Raw genomic sequence first — 21,069 nt, forward strand, 5'->3', positions numbered from 1 at the left:
AGAAACTCCTGCCCTCTCCTACTCCGCTCTCGGCCTCAGCAGGCTAGCTCAGCACCACACTGGGTCACCGGGACCACATGTTCCTGCTCTCTTAAGTGGCCTGTGCCATTCTGCCCTCCCCAGAATGGTTCAGAAACTTGGCTCAGCTGAGGGCTTAAGTGGTCCCCAGAAATGGCACAGGGCACTTTTATGGGCCAGTGTGGCCTCTAGCACCTCACCTGGAGGGAAAGGTCTTACTCTGATCATTAAAAAAAAAAAAGGCAACCTGGATCTCTTTCTGCCACTTTTCATTTCCTTCATTAGGGCACCGATGATCTAGGTCTAATGTCAAACTGCAGCTGACAGCGGGGAGACCAGAACCAGAGGACCTCGGTTCCTCCAGGACCAGCTTAGGCCCTGCCGCTTGCCTGCATCACCATCTCACCATCACCAGGGCCTAGATACACAGCTCTGTGCAGCATTTTTTTACCTGTAAATAAGTGATGGGAGCCAGGAACCAACCACATATTCTCACCTGACTGTTGTGAGAAAACCTAAGAGCATGCTAATATATTAGCATGAGCTGACTGATAGCTACTAGTAGTGATTCTTAATAACACTAATAGTCCAGTACCTTCAGTGCCTTATTTACTTCTTTGATGTCTTCCATCTTCAGCTTTGACCTTAAAAAGAGAAGAGAGAAATTCACAGCCTCACTAAGAGGGACTTTCAAGCTCTCATGAAGTAAATCCACAATAACTTTTTGGCTTTGTGAGGGCAACAAGACTGTAAGAGAGGAACGTGATAACATGAGTTCTTATAGAATAACTTGTTTCCACCTTTTTATAATCCCAGAGTCATCTCACTGTATTGGCTCATTTCTGGGGCAGTCTTGAGGCTGAGCCTCTGGACTGAATCTGGCCCAAGATATAAACTATTCAGTTGCGGCAAGGATTTAAAAAGGCTTTGAAATAGCTGCAATCATTTAAAAGTTGAGAATTACCTCATAAAAGCCCATGTTTCTGGCTTCTCCGAGCAACTATTCCCGCCTGTGACATGTGCGAGGAGCAGGTGCACTCCCTCATCAGGTGTGGGACCCCTCATCTGTAGGCCTCTCTCTAGCCCCTTTCTTGCTGCCTGCTCTCTCTAGATTGTTTATTCTTGTTCCATCCTCATTAGTTGGTGGAAGAATAATTCCTTAGTTCTCCACATAGAAGACAGGACCGAACACGGTCTAAAATGGCAGAGTTAAACCAGATAAAGCAAAACACTGTATATGTCAAAGCCCTTTTTTAAAAGCTGGGGTTAGCTTAAACTGTCACTGGATTAGCCTAACCTAAGTGTCAGAGAGGCAAGGCTCTGAGTCACAGGTTAGACTTCTGGGGAGGGACGAGGAAACCAAACATCAAAGCCTTTGAAAGAAAACACCCTGTGGCCTCCAGGAATGCTTGCAGGGGCTCCTCCCCTCCCCTGCCCGGCTACAGGGCTACAGAAGCAGGTGAGTAGACAGACAGGGCCAGAGGCTGCCTGAGACGGGCAAGGTCAAGACAGTAGCCTCAACATGTAAGAACTTCCCTGGGAAATACAATTTGAGAATCCAGATGTTCCCAAGATAAAACTGGGCACCTGGGTCTGCAGCTGGTGGAGGCATCTGAGAGTAGCTTTCCCGTCTCTGCTGTCCGGTGTGGGCTTGCAGGAAGAGGGGACCGGGGAGGAAATGCGAGTCTGGCCGGCACTGCTAACACACCCCGGCTGGGAAGGGCACTGGCGGTGGGCTGGGCAGCAGCACTGCGAGGCCGCTAAGGGCAGGGGTACCTGCCTTTCCAAGGCCAGAGTCTGCCTGCTTTTCCGAGGCCTCTGCCTCACTGGGGGTGTGTCTCTGACTCTGCCGTTTGTCCTACGTGAAGAGGACAGGCAGGAGAAGAAAGATGGGACTAGCCCTGTGAGAAGGGGGAGGGCGCCCTGAGGATGCCTCCCTCTCCCTGTCTCTAAATGCCACTCAAATCCAAGAAGCTAGCACCACGCCAGCTTCCACAGCTGGTTCTCAGCAGCCTCAGGGAGCCCTCAGAGCTGGCCGGGGCTCTGAACGTGGGGCAGACAGCCGGCCTTGTCTGCTCTCTGAGGGCTCCCCTCAGGTGGGGCCAGCAGCACCGCACGCTCCGCCTGAGAGGGACCAGCGGCCCTGAGCTGGTCTAGAAAGAGCCGGCGAATGGGCGAGGATGGCAAATGGGCAGCATCTTCACGTTAAACTCCTGAAAAGACCGCCTTCTCATCAGCCATAACATCCTTCCCTACACTGTTGTGGGCCAGCCCACTGCACTGCTGGAGACCTTCCAGCTTTCCAGACAGAAAACTCCCAAGTCTGCACACACGTGCGCTCCTTCAGCGGCTCTGGTTTCCTCTCCTGTGAGCTCCTGTCTCTGGTCACAGCGTGCCCTGCGCCGGGCCTGAGCCGGGCTCTGCTGCTCACTGAGCCTGCACCAGACTCAGGCGGGAGCCGCGAGCCAGCCTGGGATCTCTGTGGACTGACGGGAAAGCGGAAGGCTCGTTTCTCTGACAGACAGCCCTGCTGGGTACCCGGGTGGGGCCAGACCCACCCGCGAGGCGCGTGGCAGAGGAGGGAGGTAGACACTGACAGCTGGTGACTTTTTGCTTAAGCCAGTCTGAACTGGATTTCTGTCACTAGCAACCAAAAGAGTTGTGACTTGAGGAGAAAAAGCTAACCACTTCGTTTAAAAATGCAACAGTCACACAAACGGGCAAGTCACACCGTCCACGGTGTGACCTAGCAAACTGTCCAGAGCAGCCTGGCAGGACTGGGATGCCAGGAGGAGACCTGTTCAGTCAGAGGGCAGACAGCGCCGCAGAGGGCGCACAACCGCAGCATCCCTGCTGGGGGTGGACAGACGGCCTCTGGCCCAGGTGAGCATACAGGCTCCAGGGAGGGAAGCGGCGCCAGGCTTGCACTGCGGCGGGCCCACAGTCTCAGGCCACAGCACTCCCTCGAGCTAAACACACAACCCTCTATGACCCACCTGGTTCCCCTGGGACACAGACACTCAGTCTGTGACCGTAAGACTTCCGGTCACCACAAAAGGCTGTTCCTGATGAATTAATCAACCCAAGCCAGTGCCGTGTCCCTGAAGCCTGACTTCCTGGGCAGGGGTTCCCCCCGAACTGCTGGCACGCCTCCCGGATTGCCCTTCCCTCCTTGCACAAAAGGACACAGGCTTGGGGCTCGAGGGATGCAGTGGGCAGGCTGGCGTGACTCTCTAGGGGCAGGTGGGCCCGGTGGCCCTGATGTGGGTGGCAGACAAGGGGAGTGGGTTTCTTACTGGCTGAGGTGCAGACCCATTTCCTGGAGGGCTTGTTCCTGCTCATCACAGATCTTCTGTAACTCTGCCTTCTCGTCCTGGAGCTCCCGCAGCTCCTAAAACAAACAAACCAGACGCCTGACACAGAACTCAAAGTCCTTTTTTTAAAAAAAGGTTTAGTCATCACAGTGACAAGCAGGTCAGAATGTTTATCTTTTTTTCTTTTTTTTATTTTGGTCATGTTGCATGGCATGCAGGGTCTTAGTTTCCAGACCAGGGACTGAACCTTCATCCCTCTGCTGTGGAAGCACGGAGTCTTAGCCACTGGACCACCAGTGAAGTCGCTAGAATGTTTTGTAAGAGCAAGAAACAGTTTTGTTGTATCAATCTCATTCACAACAGGGTTATTTCCAGTTTCTCTAGAATGGACAGCTGGAAGGGAAGCACTTCATGAGTGGCTCTGCAGTGTGGAATGTAGGGCAGGAAACATTCAAGACAGATTGGCACAGAGCAAAATAAGTTTTTTCTGTTTCTGTTAAAAGACAGATTTGTATCAGGGAAAGCTAGTTTAGGAATAAATTTTTTTTTTGGGAAGAGCTGGTCAAAATTTTCTGAAAATAAATGAGCAAGGCTGATGAAAGCCAAGATCTGGGATCTCCTATGTGGCCCTGAGGGCGGCAAGCCCTTCCAGGGGCCCTGAGCCACAGAGTGAAGCTCACCGGGCACGATGCTGGCGACTCTGTAAACTGGGGTGAGCACACCTTGAGGCCCCGAGCCATGCAGCGAAGCTCAGCAGGGACGATGCTGACGACTGTAAACTGGGGCTGGCGAGGGCAGAGACGAAGACCCGGAAAAGTAACTTGGGTTTTCAGGGCTGATCCCAGGGCAAGCAGTAGGGCTTATGGCCTGAGTGGTGGGCAGTTCCCACCTCAGCCACCCTGGGCCTTCTGCCCCGGAGACCGTTTAACATGGGCTCACAAGGGCACGCTAAGACTTCCCGGTGAGGTTAGATACGCTGTTATGTTTCTTCTGCAGGGTGTGTGTAATTTGAAGTGAAGGGGGAGTGTTCCATCATGCAGAACTTTCTAGAAGTCCTTTCCTCCCATCTCTGAGCTTGAGTGGCTCCTGGAAGCTCTCTCCTCACTAGCAAGCCCCACGCTGGGCCTAGCAGGCTCTCCCATGAGGGACTCTAGCTACTTCCCAATAGAAATCAAAGGGCTTTTATCTCAGACTGCAGTGGTGCCCATTACTGTGCTCAGTGAGACAAAACCCGTGTCTGGGAACTGCCCCAGCGGCACGGGAAGGCCGTGTGGGGCCGCCAAGCCCTCCCTTCCCTGCCGTCACATGCTGGGCACGCAGCCCTCCTCTCTGGCCTTGCACTGGGACGGCCCCTCACACTTCCGGGCGGCTCTGCATGGCTGGCCCTTGCTCACCACTCAGTTCTCTGCTTAACCATCACTCTTCCCAGGCCACCCTCCAGCCCGGTGTGGGGACACGCTCCTGCGTGCTCATCTTCATCGCCCTCATCACTGAGTCTCTCTGGTCTGCTCGCTGGCTTATGATCTGTCTTTGCTTTTCCTCCTGAAGCGGAGGCTCTGAGGATGTGGGAACAGTGTCCCGGACCCGGAGCCGGCGAGTGCACAGTGGGGACAGACTCTGCAGCCGCAGACTGAAGGGTCATGCGTGCGTCTCACTTGCTGGCTGGGAGACTCTTGGGCAGGAGTTTCTGGAGATCTAGAAGCTCTTTTTCTACCCAAGACAGTCCATCTTACCTTTTTTAATCCTTCTACTTGTTGTAGCTCTGCTCGGAGTAAAGAGGAAGTGTCTTTCTCACGCTGTAACTCTCGCTGAAGAGCTTGTCTTTGTTCTTTTTCTGATTTCAGCTCTTTCTCTAGACTTGCGCTGTTTTCGCACAGTGAACTTGAGTTAGTCTCAATGAGCGATCTTCATGGAAACGCATAACCCACAACCCAAGTCACCACATAAGAAACAGGGGATTCCCAGCAATCTGAATTGTGATGTGAGCATACAGACCCTTCCACAAAGCATTGAAATAAGGCTCCCTCTCCTCCCAGGGCCATCTGCACCTCCATAAGAAAGACCAGGAACACGTCAAGGAAAGCAGGCACGGGCACACACTTGACAGTTCCACAAACGGAAAGGGAGGAAAAGAGCTCTAACACTTGTGGCTGCACACACAGAACCTACTACTGAGATGGAGACATTTATTCTGCAACATTTATCCTGCTTTTTAAAGGAGCCAGCTACCAGTGGAGGATACTGGGGGGCTGGGGACAAGGAAAAAGCTACTAAGGGGTGGCAGTGAGTTTCAGTTGAATCCCGATGCCTTTCTCACCAGCTGAGTGGCCTTGGGGACTATACTGAGCCCCCATGAAGTCATTTTTCCCACTTGTGAAGCGGGGAATAGACACCGCATCTCTCCTAATCCTAATGCTAGCCTTGCAGGGGTCACCTGTGAAGCGGGACACTGTCTGCCCCACTTGGGAGATGGCCTCCCCAGTCCTCGCCACACCACGAAGCCACCTGCCGCCTCTGGGGCTCCTACCACTGCTCGTGCAGCTGGGCGAGCTGCTGCTGCAGGGCGCTGCTCCTCCCGCCGAGCTCCTGCTGCAGCTTGCGGCTCCGCTCCTCGGCCCCCTGCCTCGCCCTCTCTGAGAGCTGTAACCTAGACCAAAGGGACCAAACACTTGTAAGGACAGGACCACTCCTCACACTGACCATATGATCTTTGCATAGCCTTGCTAGCTTTTTTTGATTTTTAAAAATTAATATATGATAAAATTGACTCCTTTGTGTGTATAATTCTATGCGTTTTTAGCATAGGCATAAATTCATGTAAGCATTACCACAATCCATTCTAACAGGTGACATAAACTATTTCCATCACCCCACAAAACGCCTTAGCACTGCCCCTTTGAGTCACACCTCTCCACCCCAAATGTTATATATTAATACATAGAATTATATTTCACAAAATCTTTTGAGACTGCCTTCTTTCTTTCAGCACATCTTTGAGATCAATCCAAGTTTTTGTGTGTATTAGTGGTCATTCCTTTTTATGGCTGGGTAGAATTTCATTGCGTAGACGTCCCGTTTATCCATTCGCTTGATGAAAGACATCTGAGTTGCTTCTAGATTTTGGCAATTATGAATAGAGATGCTATAAGCATTTGTGTACAGGTTGTTTTTTTTGTTTTTGTGAACATAGGTTTTCACTCCTTTAGGGCAGTCAGGAATGGGATTATTGGATCATATGATAGGAGTATGTTTGGCTTTTTTCAGAGACTATTTTCCAAAGCGCATTCCCACTAGTAATGTATGAGTGTTCCGCTTGTTTTGTAGCCTCACCAGCATCTGGTACTGTCATTAAAAAAATATTTAGTTGTTCTAATATGTGTGCAGTGGCATCTCATTATGATTTTAACATGTACTTCCCTAATGGCTAATGCTGAACAATTTTTTTTTTTATTATTATTATTTTTTTTTTCCAGTGGGTTTTGTCATACATTGATATGAATCAGCCATGGATTTACATGTATTCCCAATCCCGATCCCCCCTCCCACCTCCCTCTCCACCCGATTCCTCTGGGTCTTCCCAGTGCACCAGGCCGGAGCACTTGTCTCATGCATCCCACCTGGGCTGGTGATCTGTTTCACCATAGATAGTATACATGCTGTTCTTTTGAAATATCCCACCCTCACATTCTCCCACAAAGTTCAAAAGTCTGTTCTGTATTTCTGTGTCTCTTTTTCTGTTTTGCATATAGGGTGCCCATTATACAGAGTGAAGTAAGCCAGAAAGATAAAGAACATTACAGCATACTAACACATATATATGGAATTTAGAAAGGTGATAACGATAACCCTATATGAACAATTTTTTAAAATGAAAATATAGTTGATTTTGGAAGAAAAGTTATGACCAACCTAGATAGCATATTAAAAAGCAGAGACATTACTTTGCCGACAAAGGTCCATCTAGTCAAAGCTATGGTTTTTCCAGTAGTTATGTAGGGATGTGAGAGTTGGACTATAAAGAAAGCTGAGCGTCCAAGAATTGATGCTTTTGAACTGTGGTGTTGGAGAAGACCCTTGAGAATCCCTTGGACTGCAAGGAGATCCACCCAGTCCATCCTAAAGGAAATCAGTCCTGGATATTCATTGGAAGGACGGATGCTGAAGCTGAAAGGCCAATCCTTTGGCCACCTGATGTAAAGAACTGACTCACTGGAAAAGACCCTGATGCTGGGAAAGACTGAAGGCAGCAGGAGAAGGGGACGACAGAGGATGAAATGGTTGGATGGCATCACTGACTTGATGGACATAAGTTTGAGCAAGCTCCAGGAGTTGGTGATGGACAGGGAGGCCTGGCGTGCTGGAGTCCATGGGGTCGCAGAGTCGAACACGACCGAGTGACTGAACTGAACTGAGCAAGATATTGAATATAGCTCTCCCTGTACTATAAAGTATCAAAAAAGTCACTGTGTTTACCTAGTTTGAAGTGGTATATATTTGTTAATCCCATACTCCCAGTTTATCCCTCCACACCTTCCTATTTGGTAACCATAAGTTTGTTTTCTGAATCTGTTTCTGTTTTCTAAATAAGTTCATTTGTAACACTTTTTTTTTTTAGATTCCACATATAAGTGATATCATATATTTGTCTTTCTCTAACTTATTTTACTTGGTATGATAATTTCTAGGTTTATCCATGTTGCTGCAAATCAATATTTCATTATTTTTTAAGACTGAGTAATATTCCACTGTATATATGTACCACATCTTCTTTATCCATTCATTAACTGATGGACATTAAGTTTGCTTCCATGTATTGGTTATTGTAAATAGTCTGCTAGGAACATTGGGGGTGCACATGTCTTTTTGAATTAGAGCTTTCATCTTTTCTGGATATATGCCCAAGAGTGGGACTGCTGGATCATATGGCAACTCTACTTTTAGTTTTTAAAAAAAACCTCCATACTGTTCCTTAGTGGCTGCACCAATTTTTTATTTCCACCAAGTACAGGAGGGTTCCTTTTTCTCCACACCCTCTGCTGCATTTATTTGTAGACTTTCCATGTTGGCCATTCTGACTGGTTTGAAATGACACTTTATTGTAGTTTTGATTTGCATTTCTCTAATAATTAGCCACGTTGAGCATCTTTTCATCTGTCTTCTTTGAAGACATGTTTATTTAGGTCTTCTGCTCATTTTTTTTTTTTTTAATGCACTAACATCTCAACTATTAGTGGCCTCCTGCTCCGCAGGGCACATTGCTTCTATTGATTCAATGCCTCAAAACTTGAGCGTCTGAGACTTCAGACACCACTTTGCTATCCATGAGCCTGAGGTTGGTGGTCTTCTGGATGACTTGCATAGAGGTGTCACTGTCCAGAGCATCATCAAGACTGAAGTCTTCCCCACCTTCCAGCAGGTGGCAGGAGGTGTTGATCTCAGCCTCCAGCTTGACCTTGATGTTCAGCAGGGCCTCGTATTCCTGGGTCTGGCATTACCCCTCTGCCTCCATCTGGGCTGGCTCTGACTCCAGGTGCAGGAGGACCCCAAGGCCTGTTCCATCTGCATGGCATAGTGGGCCTCCACCTCCTTCAGGCTGTTTTCCAAGTTGGCCTTCAGATTTCTCATGGAGTACAGGATGATGTCCGGGGACTAGATGGTGTCTTAGCTCTGAGAAAGTCATCTCAGGAGCTCCTACCTCAGAATGTGTAAAGTGACCACTGTGGTGCTCTCCTTCATCTGCTGGGACCAGTACTGGTCTGGCTCCTCCTGGTTCTCCTGAGCCAGCTCAATGTACAGGGCCCAATGTCTGCCATGATCTTGTTGAGGTCCTGAGGTTTGAGGGCATCCAATTCTATGGTAACCCAGAGTTGGCAGCTTGGCTTTGCAGACCCTTTACTTTTTCCTTGTGATTCTTCTTTATGAAGAGCAGCTCCTGCTTGAGAACCTCAATCTCAGTCTCCGGCTACAGCTGGGTGACACAGGTGCAGAGACTCAATAACCTGCAGAGTCTGTGGATGTCACTTTCAACAGACTGGCGTGTGGCCAGCTCTGTCTCATACTTGACTCTGATGTCATCAGAAGCAAGACGAGATGGGGCATCGTCAATCTGTAGAACGATGCGGGCATTGTCCACAGAATTTGGAAGAATCTGAGCCCTTAGGTCCTCAATGGTTTTCAAGTAATCCCCCCCCAACGTCCCTGTCTCCCGGGAAACCTATGTGCAGGTCAAGAAGCAACAGTTAGAACCAGGCATGGAACAACTGATTGGTTCCAAATCAGGAAAGGAGCGTGACAAGGTTGTATACTGTCACCCTGCTTATTTAACTTATATGCAGAGTACATCATGCAAAATGCTAGGCTGGATGAATCACAAGGTGGAGTCAAGACTGCTGGGAGAAATATCAATAACCTCAGATATGCAGATGATTCCACCCTACTGGCAGAAAGTAAAGAGGAACTAAAGAGCCTCTGGAAAGAGAAGAGTGAAAAAGCTGGCTTGAAAAAGATTAGAAAAACTGAGATCATGGCATCCAGTCCCATCACTTCATGGCAAATAGAGGGGAAACGTTGAAGCAGTGACAGATTTTATTTTCCTGGGCTCCAAAACCACTGCGGATGGTGACCGCAGCCATGAAATTAAAAGACGCTTGCTCCTTGAAAGAAAAGCTATGACAAACCTAGACAGTGTATTAAAAAGAAGAGACACATTAATTTGCCAACAAAGATCCATATAATCAAAGCTATGCTTTTTCTAGTAGCCATGTATGGATGTGAGAGTTGGACCATAAAGAAGGCTAAGTACCAAAGAACTGACGCCTTTGAATGTGGTGCTGGAGGAGATTCTAGAGAGTCCCTTGGACTGCAAAGAGATCAAACCAGTCAATCCTAAAGGAAATCAGTCCTGGATATTCATTGGAAGGACTGATGCTGAAGCTGAAGCTCCAATACTTTGGCCACCTGATGCGAAGAGCAGACTCATTGGAACAGACCCTGATGCTGGGAAGAATCAAAGGCAAAAGGAGATGGGGGCAGCAGAGGGTGAGATGGTTGGACAGACAGCATCCCTGACTCAGTGGACACGAATTTGACCAACTCCAGGAAAGAGTAGAGGACAGTGCTACAGTTCACGGGGCTGCAAAGAGTTGGACATGACTTATTAGCAACTGAATAACAACAATTTACATTTAAGTCTTTAAACCATTTTGAGTTTATTTTTGCATGTAGTGTGAGGGAGTGTTCTAACTTCACTGATTTACATGAGGCTGTCCAGCTTTGCCAAAACTTGCTGAAGAGACCTTTTTTTCTCCATTGTATATTCTGGCCTCCTTTGTCAAAGATTAATTGACATAGGTACGCGGGTTTACTTTTGGTCTCTTTATTCTGTCCATTGATCCATGTCTGTTTTTGTGCCAATACCATACTATTTTGACTACTATCACTTTGTACTATTGTCTGAAGTCTGGAAGGGTTATGCCTCCAGCTTTGTTCTTTTCCCTCAGATTGCTTTGGCAATTCTGGGTCTTTCATGGTTGCATATAAATTTTAGGATTATTTGTTGTAGTTTTGTGAAAAATAGGTATCATAGGTAATTTGATAAGGATCACATTAAGTTTATAGATTGCTTTGGGTCGTATGGTCATTTAAACTATATTACTTCTTCCAATCCAAGAACACGGGATATCTTTACATTTCCTTGAATCATCTTCAAAGTCTTTCACCTCCTTGGTTAGGTTTATCCCGAGGTTTTTTTGATGTGATTTTAAACAGCATTTTTTTTTCTTACTTTTTCTTTCTGACATTTCATAGTTAGAGTAAAGAAATCCAACAGATTTCTTAACTATCTTTTTGTGTGTGTATTTGTCCATATGTCCTATTTGATGCAGGGTCTTTTCAATCTTTCGTCTGTGTTAGACTGGATTGTTCATTGAGTTTTGAGAGTTCTTTATATATTCTGGATATAAGTCCTTTGTTAGATATGGGATTTTTATTTTTTTAGCTGTATCTTCCACTGAAAAAAAGTTTTAAATTTTAAGGAAGTCCAATTTATCAAGTTTGTCTCTTATGAACAGAGCTTTTATGTCACATCTAAGAACTCTTCGTCTAACCCAAGGCCACAAAGATTTTCTATGTTTTCTTCCAGAAGTTTTTAGTCTTTGGTTTTACATGTAGATTCATGATTCCTTTGAACTTAACTTTTGTATAAAGGTGTGGTCTAAATTGAGGTTCATTTTTTGGCTTATGGATACCCAACTGTTTCAAATATCATTTATTGAAAAAACTGTCCTTTCTCCATTGAAATGCCTTTGTACCTTTGTAAAAAAAAAAACAAAACCAGTCACCTATATTTGTATGAGTCTATTTTTTTTTTACCTGTATTCTGATACCTTACTGACCTGCTATTTATTTATTTAATTCTTATTTTTCGGTCATGCCGTGCAGCATGCAGGGTCTTAGTTCCCTGACCAGGGGTCGAACCTCTGCCCCTTGCAACAGAACTGCAGACATACACTGGACTGCCAGGGAAGTCCCTGACCTGATCTAAATGTGAGCTCACTGGATAGTTCTGACTCCCTGAGAAGTCAAAGTGATACAGTAGCCCAAAAGTTGAATAACTGAATACATGCTTAGGGAAAACTCGGGAATCCAGTCCCCTTTCCGGGCAAGACTAAAGACCTGAAGGAAAGTCATTCCAACATGTCTATACTTTTGAGAGAGACTCTGAGTAAGTCTCCAGGCTCAGACAATGCCTAGTACCTTCTAGGGAATATCTGCCAGGAGGAAGCGTTTACCTTTCTTCCATTTGTTTCATGCTGGACATGACTTGATTGGTTTTTTCTTCAAAAGATGTAATGACTTCATTCTTCTGTTGTAAACTGCTCTCTGCATTCTGTAAAAGCAAGGAAAGAGGGTCATTTTCTGCTTCTGTCTCACCCCCCTGCCTGTTCTGGATTACAAGAGGGTTCAACTGTTCTCTTTGTGCTTTTTTAATAATACTTTCAAGAGTGTTTCATTAACTGCTGCTCTTCGCCAGAGCCCTGGAAGACAAACTAGGTCAACGCATCCAGTGTCATCAACATAAAGAAGGGCAGAGGGGGAATTTCCTAGTGGCCCAATGATTAGGACTTGGCATTTTCACTGCTGTGGCCTGGGTTCAGTCCCTAGTTAGCGAATTAAGATCCTGCAAGCCATGCAGAGTGGCGAGAAAAAGGCAGAGAGGGAGGTAATGAAGCCCTGTGTTTGAACAGGCCAAGTCCCTCTTTGAAAAGGAACTTCAGAGTCAGATCTGACTCAACACTGCTGAGCCTTCTCGTGCGCTAGGCACCTCCATGAGTTCACATGAGTCCTGCAGGCTTCTCACGATGGGTGTTGTGAGCCCCACTGCTCTGAGCAAGAGAGGGAGGCTCAGAAGTGGCAAGCATCTGGGTAAAGGTCACAGCACAAGTGTGGTGCAGCTGGGTCTGTACCTACGCCCACGTGACCTTCTCAGCCCAAGCTTTTACCTGTGGCAGACGCTGAGTGACCGGGTGGCAGCAAAACAAACAAGCAAACGTGTTTCTGTGTGTCTACAGGAGACACTCTTAAATACAAGGAGACAGAAAGACTGAAGACAGAAAGAAGCACCGATACATTCCTAGGAATACACAGACTGTATTTTCTGGCTTTAACATAATAAAACTAGATGTAAGCAACGAAAGAATAGCTGAACACCTCACATCTGGAAATGGAATAGCATATTACTAAAATACACTGAGCTAAAAAAATCAGAAGAGAAATTATGAAATACTTAGAGCTGAAACACAATGAAAACACTGCAGAATTTCATTACATTGAAGATGCATCCTAATTTTATATACCACTAAGAAAGGAAAAAACTGCTACTTGAAATGTGTCATGACATTGACTATAAGACGTGTTTCAATTTCCGAGATGACAGATATGAAAAATGTGCTTTTTATTGGGTTGGCTATTAAGGTACTTTGGTTTTTAGGTAAGAAATAAAAGACACATTTTTCAACAAGAACTTTACTGAACAATGTGCTATTTTGTTCCACTACCTTCTGCCATTTTTCAGGCAACTTCATGTTCCATCTTCCCCAAACTTTTTATCTTTTTGAGCAAAGAAGTGTTGCAGGTGCCTTTTACATTCTTCCAAGTAACTGAATTTTTTTCCAAGAAGAGAATTTTGTAAAGATTTAAATAAATGGAAACCCGAAGGTGCAGTGTCTGGTGAATACAATGCACGAATCAGAACTTCCCAGCCAGGGACTTCCCTGATGATCCAGTGGCTGAGAGCCCAATGAAGGGGGCCCAGGTTCGATCCTTGATCAGGGAACTAGATCCCACATGCTGCAACTAAAGATCCTGCATGCCACAATTAAGACTTGGCACAGCCAAATAAATAAATAAAACCAAACAAAACTCTATCTTTTTTTTTTTTTTTTTTTTTAAAGAAGAACTTCCCAGCCAAGCTGTAACAGTTTTTGCCTGGTCATCAAAGAAACATGTGGTCTTGTGTTATCCTGATGGAAGACTATGTGTTTCCTGTTGACTAATTCCAGACACTTTTCATCAACAGCTGTTTTCAGTTGGTCTAATTGGGAGCAGTATTTATTGGAATTAATCGTTTGGTTTTCTGGAAGGAGCTCGTAATAGGGGACTCTGTTCTAATCCCACCATATATACAACATCACCTTCTTTGGATGAAGACCTGCCTTTGGCGAGGTTGGTGGTAGTTCATTTTGCTCAGCCCACAATCTCTTCTATTCTATATTATCATACAGTATCCACTTTTCGTTGCCCTTCACAATTTGTTTTTAAAAAGGAGTGTTTTCATTATGTTTCAGTAGAGAATGACACATGGAAATACGGTCAAGAAGGTTTATTTCGCTTAACTTATGTGGAACCCAAGCCATTAAAATGATTAACATAACTAAGGGGGTGCAAGTAATTTTCAGCACTTAATTTGGATATTTTAAGTATGTCAGCTATCGCTCATGTAGTTTAACACTGTTGTCAATGGATGTCTTGATTTAATCTCTATTGACTTCAACAGGTCTATCTGACTGGGGAGCATCATCCACCAAGAAATCTCCAACATGAAACTTCACAAACCACTTCTGACACAACTGACCAGCACTTTCTCCACACACTGCACACATACATTTTTTTTGCATTTCAGTTGCATTTTTACCTTCTTTGAAATAATAAATAATAACAATATGCCAAAAATGCTTTTTTCCTTCCATCTTCAATATTAAAATAGCTTTACAAAAATTCACCAATTTTGCTAAGTTTTTTGAAAATGCAAGCCGATATGACAACTGTCATGATACAATCTAACAAAACTGTTTTGAATGAAGTTAAAGACTAAATGTTGTGAGAGCTGTCTTATGGAAAAAACCAAACGAACCTTTTGGCCAACCCAATCAATGAAATACTTTGATCAAAATTTGAGTGTCATTAAAGCAGTGAAGTGAAGTCGCTGAGTCATGTCCAACTCTTTGTGATCCCATGGACTCTAGCCCACCAGGTTCCTCTGTCCATGGGATTCTCCAGGCAAGAATACTGGAGTGGGTTGCCCTTTCCTTCTCCAGGGGATCTTCCCAACGCAGGGATCAAACCCAGGTCTCCCACACTATAGGCAGACTCTTTACTGTCTGAGCCACTGGGGAAGCCTAGCTAAAATGGTACTTGTGGGCAATTTTAAACTTTTAGACCTCCCTGGTAGCTTAGACGGTAAAGTGTCTGCCTACAATGTGGGAGACCCAGGTTCGATCCCTGGGTCGGGAAGATGTTCTGGAGAAGGAAATGGCAACCCACTCCAGTATTCTTGCCTGGAAAATCCCATGGATGGAGGAGTGTGGTAGGCTACAGTCCATGGGGTCGAAAAGAGTCGGACACGACTGAGTGACTTCACTTCAAATAAAATATTTAATGAAATAAAAAATAAAATAAAACAGATGAGCTAAGTATGCATTTCAGAAGCTGAAAATGAGCCACAGAGTAAACCCTAAGAAATAATAAAGAATATAATAAAGGTGAAGGTAGAGATCAATGAAATAAGAAACAATAACAGAACACAATAAGGAATATTAGAAAACAAGCCAGTTCTTTGAGAAGATTATTAGAACAGACACAATTCTGGCAAGATTAGATAAAGAAGAAAGACAGAAAATGCAATAAGAAAACACTGAATTAAAGAGATTAAAAAATTCTGCAAAAGAATATTATAAACAATTATGAGCTAAAATACTTGAAAACCTAAATAAAATAAGACACACTTTGGGAAAAAGTATAAAATATACCGAAATTGGTCTGAGAAGAAATGGAAAATATGAATAAACCAGTAAGCATTCAATAAATTGAAATGGCAGTCATAGTCTCCTTGACCCAAAAAGCCCAGCCCAGATGAATCCTATAACATGGATGGGATTCTCAAAACTTTTGGAGAACAGATACTTGCTATCTTATAAGAGTTACTTCTAAGAAAGAGAGCAGGAAACCTTATTTTACAGTACCAGTCCAACCATGATTTTGAAGCCAAATAAGGTTAGTAATAGGAAAGTTAGAGGTCTGTCTCGTGTATAAACATACATATTAGCTACGTATTTAAATATGTCACAATCAAGTAGGAATCCAAGAATGTAAATCTATAAATTGGCACATAAATAAGGGAGAAAAAAAAATAAGGGAGAAAAAGAACTGTTCTATCACAATAAATAAAAAGCAAAAAAGCCTAAAACATTGAATAAAGTTCAACATTTATTTATGAGAAAAATCTCTGAGCAAACAAGAAATAAAGAAGAACTTCACGGACTTCTCTGGGGGTCCAGTGGTTAAGAATCTGCCTGAAAATGCAGGAGACACGGGTTCCATCCCTGATCACAGAAACTCGCTCATGCCATGAGCAACTGACCCTGAGCGCCACACTGCTGAGCCTCTGCTCTAGGGCCCGCGCACCCCAACTGCGGAAGCCCACAAGCCCTGTGCTCCACGACGGGAAGCCACTGCAGTGAGGGGCCTGCGCTCCACCATCAGAGCAGCCTCCGCTCCATGTGGCGAGAGGGAGCCCATGCACAGTAACGTAAATAAATGAAAAAAAAAAAAGAACTTCTTTAATTCAGTAAAGATTATACACCAACCATCTAGTAAGCACTACCCTTGATGGGGAAATCTTTTTAAAAAAACAGTTTTATTTATTTGTTGTTGGCCGTGCTGGGTCTCTGTTGCTGTGTGGCTTTCCTCCAGTTGCGGAGAACAGGGGCCACTCTCCAGCTGCGGGGCGCAGGCTCTAGGCGTGTGGGCATCAGTAGCTGTGGCTCCCAGGCTCCAGTGCACAGGCTTAATAGTTGTGGCACATGGGCTGAGTTGCTCCGAGGCACGTGGATTTTTTCCCAATCAGGGAGGGAACCCGTGTTTCCTGCACTGGCAGGCGGATTCTTTACCACTGAGCCACCCGGGAAGGCCTGATGGAGAAAGTTTTACATGCATTACTTTTAAGATCAGAATCACAAGTCTGCTCACTATTTCTGTTACTGTCTAATGTAGTCATGGAGGCCAGTGCTAAAAGAAACAAAAAAATAATGGGTACAAGACTTGAGAGTGAAGAGACTAAATTGTCTTTATTTGCCTACAGTATGATTAATTACCACCAAGATCAATAGACAAACCATCAGAACTAGGTGGGGGGTGGGCAAGGCTGTCAAACACAAGATCAACCTATAAAGCACAAAAGCGCTTCTCCATGTTAGTAAGAACTCACTAGAAGATGCAGCCAAAATAAGGAAACAGCCATGCTGCCATCAAGGATGAGACAGGATCAAGGGCTCACCTGGAGAAAACGCAACTCTTACGGAACAAAAAGGAGAGTAAGCTTTGAATTCAACACAATTCCCACTTAAGAAATTCAGCTGGAGTTTTAAAAAAGGAAGTTTATATCTTATTCTAAAATATTTATCAAGAATCAGACTACACTACAAAGTTACAGTAACCAAAGCAGCATGATGCTGGCACAAAACCAGACAGAGGTCAATGGGACAGGAGAGAAAGCCCAGAAATAAACCCACGCACTTATGGTCAGTTAATTTACAGCAAAGGAGGTGAGGAAATGGAGAAAAGAACTGTCTCTTCAACAAGCGGTCCTGGGAAAGTGCACAGCTACATGTAAAAGAATGAAAATAGAACATTTCCTAACACTATATACAAAGACAAACTCAAAATGGATTAAAGATCAAGGTATAACACTGGATAGTATAACACTGGAAAACACAGGCAGAACACTGACATAAATTTTTAACATAAACACTGACAGCAATATTTTTTTGGATCCATCTCCTAGAGTAATGGAAACAAAAGTGAAAATAAACAAATGTGACCTAATTAAACTTATAAGCTTTTGCACAGCAATGGAAACCATAAACAAAATGAAAAGACAACCTATGGAATGGGAGAAAATATTTGCTAATGATGTGACCAACAGAGGGATTTTGAAAACATACCAACAGCCAGCTTTATCGTTGTTGTTCAGTCCCCAAGTCGTGTCTGACTCTTTGTGACCCCATGGACGGCAGCACGCCAGGCTTCCCTGTCCTTCACTGTCTCCTGGAGTTTGCTCAAATTCATGTCCATCGAGTCAGTGATGCTATCTAACTATCTCTTCCTCTGCTGCCCCCTTCTCTTTTTGCCTTCAATCTTTCCCAGCATCAGGATTTTTTCCAATGAGTTGGCTCTTCACATCAGGTGGCCAAAGTACTGGAGCTTCAGCTTGAAGATTTATGTTTCCTCTTTGTGGCTTGCCTGTTCATATTTTTTGTCCCTTTTTCTTTTGGATTTCCTATCTTTCCCTTGTTGATGAGTAGTAATTCCATGTATAGTCTAAATATTAGTCCTCTACTGGTCTACAGATTGTAAGTATCTTCTCCTAGTCATCTACTGTCCTTAAGTCCCTAGTTTTGATATAGTCTAATGTTCATATTAGATATAGTCTAATTTTCACATATGGTTTGCACTTTGGAGGTTTTAGAAACATTCTCATGCTTAGGTGACAAAGATATTCCACACTAGTTTACTCAACCTTTCACATTTAGGTTTGTAATGTATCAAGAGTTAACTTTTATATATGGCATTTCCTAGGGATCCAGCGTTCTTCCAATGAATATTCAGGGTTGATTTCCTTTAGGATTCACTGGTTTGATCTCCTTGCAGTCCAAGGGACTCTCAAGAGTCTTCTCTAGCATCACAGTTTGAAAGCATCAATTCTTTGGCACTCAGTCTTCTTTACAGTCCAACTCTCATATCCGTACATGACTACTGGAAAAACCAGAGCTTTGACTGTATGGACTTTTGTTGGCAAAGCGATGTCTTTGCTTTTTAATATGCTGTCTAGGTTTGTCACAGTTTTCCTTCCAAGAAGCAAGCATCTTTTTAATTTCATGGCTGCAGTCACTATCTGTGATGATTTTGGAGCCCAAGAAAATAAAATCTGTCACTGTTTCCCCATCTATTTGCCATGAAGTGATGGGACTGGATGCCATGATCTTTGTTTTTTGAATCCTGAGTTCTTTTAAAAAAATTAACTTATTTATTTTAATTGGAGGCTAATTACTTTACAATATTGTGGTGGCTTTTGCCATACATCGACAGGAATCAGCCACAGGAAAGGGGGTTCAGGATTGGGGGGACACATGTGCACCTGTGGCTGAATGCTGGGTTTTAAGCCAGCTTTTTCACTCTCCTCTTTCACTTTCATCAAGAGCCTCTTTAGTTCCTCTTCGCTTTCTGCATTAGAGTGGTATCATTTGCATATCTGAGATGCTGATATTTCTCCTGGCAATCTTGTATCCAGCTTGTGATTCATCCAGCCCAGCATTTTCCAAGATGTACTCTGCATAGAAGTTAAATAAAGAGTGACAATACACAGCCTTGTTGTACTCCTTTCCCAATTTGGAACCAGTTATTCCATGTCAGGTTCTAACTGTGGCTTCTTGACCTGCATACAGATTTCTCAGGAGGCATGTAAGGTATTCTGCTATTCCCATCTCTTTAAGAATTTTCCAGTTTGTTGTGATCTACAAAGTCAAAGTCTTTGGCGTAGTCAATAAAGCAGATGTTTTTCTGGAATTTCCTCGCTTTCTCTATGATCCAACGAATGTTGGCAATTTGATCTTCGGTTCCTCTGTCTTTTCTAAACTTGGCTTGTACATCTGGAAGTTCTTGATTCACATACTGCTGAAGCCAAGCTTCATGGATTTTGAGCATAACCTTACTAGCATGTGAAATGAGCACAACTGGCTGGTAGTTTGAATATTCTTTGGCATTGCCTTTCTTTGAGATTGGAATGAAAACTGATCTTTTCCAGTCTTGTGGCCAATGCTGACATATTGAGTACAACACTTTCACAGCATCATCTTTTAGGATTTTAAATAGCTCAGCTGGAATTCCATCACCTCCACTAGCTTTGTTTGTAGTGCTAAGGCCCACTTGACTTCATACTCTAGGATTTCTGGCTTTAGGTTAGTGACCACACCATCATGGTTATCCTGGTCAAGAAGATCTTTTTTTGTACAGTTCTTCTGTGTATTCTTGCCACCTCTTCTTAACCTCTTCTGGCTCTGTTAGGTCCTTACTGTTTCTGTCCTTTATTGTGCCTATCCTTGCATGAAATATTCCCTTGATATCTCCAATTTTCATGAAGAGTTCTTTAATCTTTCCCATTCTGTTGTTTTCCTCTACTTCTTTGCATTGTTTATTGAAGAAAGCCTTCTTATCTCTTCTTGATATACAAAAAACTTACATAGCTTAATATAAAAAAACCATACAACCCAATCAAAAAATGGGCAGAAGACCTAATTAGACATCTGTATGTCTCTGAAAGACATACAGATGGCCAACAGGCACATGAAAAGATGCTCAACACGGCTAATTATACAGAAATGCAAATAAAAACTGCAGTGAAGAATTACCTCACACTAGTCAGAATGGTCATCATCAAAAAGTCTACAAATAGTAAATGCTGGAGAGGATGTAGAGAAAAGGGAACCGCCCGCACTGTTGCTGGGAATGTAAATTGGTACAGACGCTGGAAAACAATACGGAGAATCCTTAAAAAACTAAAAATAGAGTTACTGTAAGATCTAGCAATTCCATTCCTGGGCACATATCTAGAAAAGATGAAAGATCTAATTAAAAAAGATACATGTTCACTGCAGCACTATGTACAACAGCCATGGTGTGGAAGCAACCTAAATATCTACTGACAGATGAATGGATAAAGAAGATATGGTGAGTATATATATATGTGTGTGTGTGTATACGTGTGTACATATAAAAATGTGTGTGTGTATGTGTGTGTATATATATAAATATGTGTGTATACATGTATGTGTATGTGTGTGTATGTATGTGTATGTGTGTATATGTGTATGTGTATGTGTGTGTATATGTGTGTGTGTATGTGTATGTGTGTGTGTGTATGTGTATACACAGTGCATACAGACACACATACAATGGAACATTGCTGTTGTTTAGTTGCTAAGTCGTGTCTGACTCTTTGCATCCCCATGGACTGCAGCCCTCCAGGCTCCTCTGTCCATGGGATTTCCCAGGCAAGAGTACTGGAGTGGGTACCCATTTTCTTCTCCAGGGATGTTCCTGACCCAGGCATCAGACCTGAGTCTCCTGCATTGGCAGGTGGATTCTTTACCACTAAGTCACCAGGGAAGCCCTACAGAGCCATAAA

The 21,069-nt window shown here is 44.0% G+C and overlaps 1 protein-coding gene and 1 pseudogene across 3 annotated transcripts in view; both read right to left on the minus strand.

Annotated features, from left to right (window-relative positions):
* Positions 1 to 21,069, minus strand: part of RUFY1 (RUN and FYVE domain containing 1) — a 63,554-nt gene that overhangs the window by 2,657 nt on the left and 39,828 nt on the right. For all 3 annotated transcript variants that reach the window (XM_043910706.1, XM_043910708.1, XM_043910707.1), the window contains exons 12-16: positions 12,122 to 12,219; positions 5,860 to 5,979; positions 5,066 to 5,195; positions 3,315 to 3,409; positions 614 to 662 (exon numbers count right to left, since the gene is read on the minus strand). In XM_043910706.1, the coding sequence (XP_043766641.1) occupies positions 614 to 662; positions 3,315 to 3,409; positions 5,066 to 5,195; positions 5,860 to 5,979; positions 12,122 to 12,219 (492 nt within the window). The remainder of the gene's footprint in view (positions 1 to 613; positions 663 to 3,314; positions 3,410 to 5,065; positions 5,196 to 5,859; positions 5,980 to 12,121; positions 12,220 to 21,069) is intronic.
* Positions 8,499 to 11,136, minus strand: LOC122699128 (annotated as a pseudogene).

This window comes from Cervus elaphus, chromosome 9 (genome assembly GCF_910594005.1).
Source record: "Cervus elaphus chromosome 9, mCerEla1.1, whole genome shotgun sequence".
Lineage (NCBI taxonomy): Eukaryota > Metazoa > Chordata > Mammalia > Artiodactyla > Cervidae > Cervus > Cervus elaphus.